The 7,613-nt window shown below is 52.3% G+C and overlaps 1 protein-coding gene across 2 annotated transcripts in view; it reads right to left on the minus strand.

Moving 5' to 3' along the window:
* The window catches only part of UBE2G2 (ubiquitin conjugating enzyme E2 G2), a 29,944-nt gene extending 23,284 nt beyond the window's left edge, over positions 1 to 6,660 (minus strand). For both annotated transcript variants that reach the window (XM_082654844.1, XM_082654845.1), the window contains exon 1: positions 6,539 to 6,660. In XM_082654844.1, coding sequence (XP_082510970.1) covers positions 6,539 to 6,581 — 43 coding nt within the window. In that variant the 5' untranslated portion in view covers positions 6,582 to 6,660. The remainder of the gene's footprint in view (positions 1 to 6,538) is intronic.
* Positions 6,661 to 7,613: the final 953 nt, after the last annotated feature.

A 7,613-nucleotide genomic window follows, 5' to 3' on the forward strand; every position in this document is an offset into this window, starting at 1 on the left:
GTGGCTTTAAAAATAGACACCATGCAAAATAAAATGTAAATATAAACTCTGACCAGTAGTCCTACTTCTCAGAATCCATCCCTCGGCAAGAAAAGACACATGCGTAAAGTTATTCATTTCAGGACTTTCTGTAATAGCAAAAAAGAAACTGGAAACAACCCAAATGTCTATCAATAGGGGACCAGTCAAATTATGATACGTCTACTGATGGGACACTCTGCGGCTGTAAAAGGGAATGTTGAACACCTCTGTGTCCTAGTACAGAATGAACTCCAGGACATAGTAAATGACAAAAAGTGCAGAAGAGTGTATAACTAGGGTCTTTAAAAAAGAAGTAATTAAATGAGGTCATCGGGGTGGGCCCTAATCCAGTCTAACAGATGTCCTTATAAGAAGGAGATCAGGGCACAGACATGGACAGAGGGACAAATGCTGTGAGGACACACACAGCGGGTGGCTGTCTACACGCCCAGGAGAGAGGCTTCAGGAGGGACCAGCCCTGCTGCAGCTGGATCTCCGGCTGCAAGGAAATAATTTCTGTGCTTTAAGCCCCTCAGCCTGTGGTACTTTGTTACAGCAGCCCGCGCCCAAACAACTGGACGGCCATTTGCAAATCATCTGCAAATAAACCTTGACCTTTATCTCATACCACACACACAACTTTACTCGACGTGGATCACAGATTGAAACGTAAGAGCTGGGAGTATAAAGAAATCATAGGAGAAAAAACCTTAGCGATCTTATGTTAGGCAACACAGAAAGCAAGAAATGTTTTAAAAGTCAATCAGTTGGATGTCACTGAAAATTTTAAAACCTTTGCTCTTTTAAAGGCAACGTTATGAAAATTACAAGGCAAACCACAGGAGCTGTCGTTCAAGGGACAGAGCCTTTCCGTCCAGCCTAGTGAAGGAGCTGCAGAGCCCTGCCACACAACCACATGCACACAGCTCATAACACTGCACTGTACACTTCAGATGGCAACAGGACAACAGTACGTGTTTCTTACCACAATTTTTTAAAAGGCAAGCTACAGTCTAAGTGAAAATATTTACAAAATATCCAACAAAACATCCCTACCTGCATTATATAAAGAAGCTTTACAGCTTAATAAGGAAAAAGTAAACTCGATTAAAAACTGAGGAAAAGGGCTCCCCTGGTAGCGCAGCGGTTGAGAGTCCGCCTGCCGATGCAGGGGACACGGGTTCGTGCCCCGGTCCGGGAAGATCCCACATGCCGCGGAGCAGCTGGGCCCATGAGCCATGGCCGCTGAGCCTGCGCGTCCGGAGCCTGTGCTCTGCAACGGGAGAGGCCACAACAGTGAGAGGCCCGCGTACCGCAAAAAACAAAAACAAAAAAACTGAGGAAAAGATTCAAGACACATTATCAGAAAAGATATATGGATGGCATATAAAAACATAAACTAAAACCACAATGACATGTCACTACACACCCAACAGAATGACTAAAAACTTTAAAACTGACTATACCAAGTGTCAGCAAGGAAGTGGAACTCTTGATACACTGCTGGTGGGGATGTAAAATGGTACAACCACTTGGGAAAACAGTTTGGCTACTTCTTAAAAATTAAACACACACCTCACATATGACCCAGGAATTTACTCAAAAGAAACAAAAGCACATGTCCACGGAAAGAAAGGTTCAACCCTAACCCTAACCCAAACGTTCACAGCACATTTATTTGTAATAGCCAAGAACTGGAAACAATCCAAAGGTCCACCAACGGTGAATGCGGCAGCAAACTGTGGTCCTGAAGGGCCCACGGACCCAAGCAACAACCTGGATGGACTGCAACATGGTCAGGCCGAGTGAAGGACCTACGGACCCAAGCAACAACCTGGATGGACTGCAACATGGTTAGGCCGAGTGAAGGACCTCTGACAAAGAAAGGACAAAACAACTACAGGAGCGACCGGAGGCAGACCAGTCATTGCCTGGGACCTGGGGGCGCAGGAGAAGGCCAAGCCAGATTACAAAGAGGCAGGAGGAGACTGGGGGGCGGTGGTCACTCAGCATGCTGACTGTGGCAATGGCTTCACAGGTGTGTGCACGTACATCCAAACTCATCAAATGTACGCTTAAACACATCAGCTTACTGTATGTCAATTATACCTCAATAAAACTGTTTTTAAAAGGGTGGCTAGAAAAAAAGACACCACAAAGGTTGAAAAGACAAAGCACAAACTGGGATAAAACACTTGTAACACATATAACCAACAAAGGATCAGGAATATAAAAAGGGATAGGGAATTTATAAAGAACTCCTACAAATCAGTAAGAAAAAGAAACCACACTACGGAAATCTGGGAAAAGATACGGACATTTCACAAAGGGAAAACATGACAGGATGCTCACCTTCATTCATTAGTCATGATCTACAAACTAAAAGCACAAGGAACCACATCACACCCACCGGGTGGGAGGAAACAGACCCCGCACAACACCAAGGTGTCGGTGAGTACCCACAGCGATGCACGCGGAACACGCACACACAGGGAAGCATCATCCACAAGGCCGACCCGCGAGCGCTCCAGGGCTGCGTCACACTGTGCACAGGCACCAGAAATGTCCACAGCAACCAATCTGTACAATAAGCAAAGGCTGGAAATAACCTACATGCCCAGCAGTAAAGGACAAATTGTGGCTTATTCATAAAATGAAATACTATGCAGCAGTGAAAATAGACACCGCTGTATGTTTCAACGTAAATGAATCGCAGAAAGAGTGCTGAGCAGAGATTCAGTCTGCAGAATACATACTGTGCAATCCTAGTTCCACTAAGTACAAACACAGGCAAAAGTAAACGTTGTGTAGGAGGATATTAAGTGACAGAACCATAAAGAAAAAGAAAAGAACAAGTCACACAAAATTCGGTGGTGGTAACTCCTGGTGGGGGTGGGAAGCAGCACAAAGCAGACTGCTCAGTTCCTGCTAACGTCCTACTTCTTAAGCTGGTGTCACAGGTACAGGTGTTCATTTCACTATTTCACCTGAAAGTACACCTTTCACATCCTTTACATACGTAACACACTTCACGATAAAGGATGCTCTAAAAAACTAAAACGGGTTAATGACAGGGAAGGATGACAGTAATGCAAAGGACAGGCTGAGTCTGGTGGTTCAGAGAAGGCGTCTCCGGGGGGCAGGGCAAGGAAGGGCCCACACCCCAAGAGGAGTGTGCTGCTGCAGCACCAAGTGGGGCTGGGGAGACGCGCCGGGGCGCAGGCGTCAGTGAGGTCAGAGGCGAGGGAAGGGCCAGAGCACACAGAGCCTGAGAAGTCACTGCAAGGGCTTCTGGACAGAGCGACCCGATCTGACTTTGCCGTGCTGAGAACAGAGCCAAGCGGGGCAAGAGAGAAGCAGACCGCCGTCAGGACTGGGCTGCAGTTACGCAGGCCGGAGGTGAGTGGCCTGAGCCAGCACTGGACTCCGGATAAATGAATAAAGTCAAAAGGCAGGTCAACAGGTTACACTTGGATACAGAAGAAAGTGAGTCCTCAAAAGACCAATCTAAGGTTTTGAGCCCAAACAGCTGGAAGAATAAGGCCGCCACCGAGACAGGTAAGGCTGTGGGACAACAACAGTGCAGGAGCACCGCGGCTCAGCGCCACACGTGTAAGTTTGGAGTTCCTACTAGACACCGTACTGGGTTGAACAGCGTCCCCCAGAACCCGTGAAAGTAACCTTATTTGGAAACGGGGGCTGTGCAGATGTAATCAAGTTAAAACGAGATCACGCTGGATTAGGATGAGCCTAAACCAGTGACTGGTGTCTTCATAAGAGGGAAGACGACCACGGGAAGACAGGGGCAGAGACGGGAGTTCTGCTACCACTAGCCAAGGAGCACCGTGGGCTGCCAGCAACGCCCAGAAGCTGGCACAGGCAAGGAAGGATCCTTCCTAGAGCCTGTGCAGGGAGCTTGGCCCTGCTGACACCTTGATTTGGGACTTCCGGCCTCCAGAGCTGTGAGAGGATACACTTCTGTTGTGTTAAGCCCCTAGCTCGTGCTACTCTGTTACGGGAGCCCTGGCAAACTAATACCTAAGTCCATCTCTGATACTCCTAGAAAAGGCTAGACGATGCACGAAGATGAAACATCGAGAAAAGATATCGCTTTAAGACACCTTGTTTCTTTTCCCATCTTTCTTTTTTTCCGGTTATAAGAACCTGAGCAAATCATTTTGTCTGTTATTCAATTTCCTATAAATTTGTAAAATTAGGGGCCTGAACGGAATCGTATCCAAGGTCCTACCACCTCTGAGTTTCTGCAGCTCTGTGACTATTCCAAATACAAGACAGGGGGCCTGAACCCCACCCAAATCTACCTAAACCCATTCCGCACAGAAGTTGCTTCTGTGAAGCCTACCTTTCTACTGGATGTGCCACCTTAAAATGTGGTAGGAGGGCAAACCAGATGCTAAGACACAAAAGACAAGAATCACTAAGTGGGATTTTATCATGTTCCTAAGATACCGCATCAACAATCCCCGTCCCCAGCAACACACTGGAGTCATTTTCTACGGCGGATGTGACGATGACCACGAACTCAGTGGCTGAAAACAGCACCCACTGATGATCTCGCGGTTTCTGTGTGTCAGAGCCTGGGCACCGCAAAGGCCACTTGGTTCTCTGCCGAGAGCCTCACAGGCTGCCACCCCAAGTTCATTCAGAGGGCTGGCAGAACCCTGCTCCCTGCGGCTGCAGGACCGAGGCTCCAGGGCCCTCACCGCCGTCAGCCGGGGTCATTCGCAGATTCTAGAAGCCACCGTGGTCCTCAGCTCCTGGCCCAGCCACGGCAGGGGGTCCTCCTCCTGCTCTGGGTCTCCTGCCTCCCCTCTCCTGTCTCCCCTCCCATCTGGGGGCCTCACGTGACAATGGGGTTCCAGGACACTCTCCCCATCTTAATGTCAGCTTGTTAGTTACCTGTAAACAGCATCTCCAAAGTCCCTTCACACGGTGTCCAGGTCAGTGTGTGACTGAGTAACCGGGGGACAGGAGTCTTAGGGAGACACCTGTAGAGCTCTGTCTGCGACACACTCCAAAATGTCGTATATTTACACATAAAAACACACGTGATACACTTCTGCGATACAGCTTCGGAAGTCAACTGCTATTTACGTTTTATTACTACAAATTGACAACATGGTTGAGATACCGGATGGGACTTTTTGTAAGCACAGAAAAGGGGAAAATATTAGGAAATACAAGCTCAACAGTGCAAAGACTGGGCTGAAGCAGCCACCTAAATTCCCCATGCAGGGGTTTAACAGAGTCCTTCTCTGCAGAAATGAGAAAACAGTACCTGCTGGCAGTCTAGAAACAGGGCCAAATAAACTAAAACAGATGCAGCGACACAGACCAGGATGGCAGGAAATGGCACGTGTTCCCAGACATCTGACCCCCAGCCAGGTTTCCCATGAGGAGACAGAGGCAACGGCCCCCATCTCCAACCCTCTGTTCAGGGGGAACCATCTGTCCCCCCACTCTGCCCCCCCAAAGTCTCCTCTAAATATACATTCTTACTTTAGAGAACGCTAGATGGTTATCTAGCGTTATCTAACCATTTATTTTAACGAGCCTGCATTTGCAACTCTGTGGTCTGCTCTGGCCAAACACTGACACCCCCTGCGCAGGGCCGCCAAGATGGTTTAGGAAACTCAGCTGCGTGCGTATTTACCAGTCAGCTTTACGACATTCGTTATTTTAGTTTACGTTCAAGTTTCTTCGGAAAGTGTCCTCAGTGTAATGACAACAGGAACAGCTCACGCTGCGGACAGCCAGCTGTCAGGTACCTGGCTAAGCACCATCTTCACAGACGGGGAAAGGCAGAGGGCGACGTCCGAGGTCAAGGTCCACAACTAACAAGCAGAGGCAGGTATGAACCCCCAGCAGGCTCCCTCCCACCTTGCGCCCAGCAAACACAACGGCATCCATCCCCGGCTTCTCACAGCGACTCCTCCAAGGGAGTCTCCGCTGTAAAAGGGAGAACACGCTTCTCGCTTCTCCCTTTGCTTTCCCCAAACATCAGAAAATTCTGCGGGCTAAGAAAGCACGAAGGAGGCTCTTGCAACGCTACCCGGGAAGAATGGCAGGTGGCAGGGTCCCAAAACCCTGTTCCCTCGTTAAAGAGAAAACCCAAATCTGACCTTTCGCCTCCGCCTCATCAGTACGCGATTACCCTCCTAGGACGCTTCCCGCAACTTCTCACTAGGCCGGTGAGCTGTCCTCCGCCCGGCCCGCCGGCGTCCGCGAGGCTGGGTCGGGGAGCCCTCCGGTTACTGGCAGAGCCGGAGCCCAGGGTCCCCAGACCAGAGCCGCGACGGCTTCTCCCCGCCCGGGGTCGCGGGCGGCCGCCAGCGACCGCACGAAACGCGCCCCGACGGCGCACAGACTGGCCGGGCTCGGCGGCGGACCGAGTCCACGCCCCGCACCCGGACGTCGGGGCGGCCGCCAGCAGCGTGCGGGCGGGGTCGCGGGGCCCGGCGGGGCGCCGAGGGGCGGCGCGCGGCCCTGAACTCACGTTTGTACTCGGCCATCAGCCTCTTGAGCGCCGTCCCCGCCATCTTCCGGGCAACAGCTGCGCCGTCGGCCTCGCCTCCTCAGCGCTCCTCCCTCCCGCCCGACGCCACGGCCGCTTCCGGGTCGCCGCGGGGGCACAGGAGCCCTTCCGGGACGCGAGGCGCGTGCGCGGGGCGGGGCGGGGCGCGGTGGGCGGCGCGGGGCGGAGCCCTAAGCCGCTTTGTGGGATCAACGCCGCTTCCGGGGATCCGGATTCCGGTAGGGAACTCTGCAGAAGATCCCGGAGCAGCGAGCGCCCGCAGAGTGTGTGTGAACCGCCTGTTCCGTCCTCGTGGCCTCAGGGCGGCCCCGACGGCGGGGACGGGGATGGAGGATCGTGGACAGAGGATGGAGACGGCGGGGAGGGCGGACGAGGGGGGCGGTGGGCAGGGCTGGCCACTCGCGGGCCGGATGAGCAGATGTCGTTCAGACTATTTGCTGAAGGTACACCGTGGACGGTGTCGGGGCTCCCTCGCTGTCACCCGTGCAGTTCAGAGGAGGCGACTTTCGGGCCCAGCTGCAGTCAGAGCGAGAATCCACGCGGAACACATTTGGTGCCCCGGTGGCTACCCTCACACCGCTTTAGGTTTGAAAAAGTGAGATTGGCGATTGTGGCGGTTTTATGCCGTGTCGGTGTGGTTCTGGATTCCACTCGGCCAAGAGAGGAGCTTTGGGAGCTCGAGGTGGGAGCAGAGCAGCGGCCAGACCCCTCCCTCACCCCAGGTGTGGATGGGCTCCCCTCCCAACCGCCAGCCTGCTGACCAGCAGCTCCCAGAGGCAGCGGGTCCAGACTTCCCCACGGCCCCCTTGGCAGTCCCCCAGGCCACTGCTTCAGGAGGCCAGCAAGGGGCCATACACCCCCCCCGCCCCCGCTGCTGCTCTGGCTTCTCCATCGGGTAACTAGACTGGCGAGTCTTTTTTTCGTAACATTCATGGTGGTTCTCCTGACTGGCCCACTGATCTATCTGTTGATCTATTTATTTATGCCTCTTAGAACCCCATTCTTACTTCAGAGAAAGTCAGCACATTTAGTGCTT

Source organism: Grampus griseus, assembly GCF_964374135.1.
Source record: "Grampus griseus genome assembly, chromosome: 5".
NCBI lineage: Eukaryota > Metazoa > Chordata > Mammalia > Artiodactyla > Delphinidae > Grampus > Grampus griseus.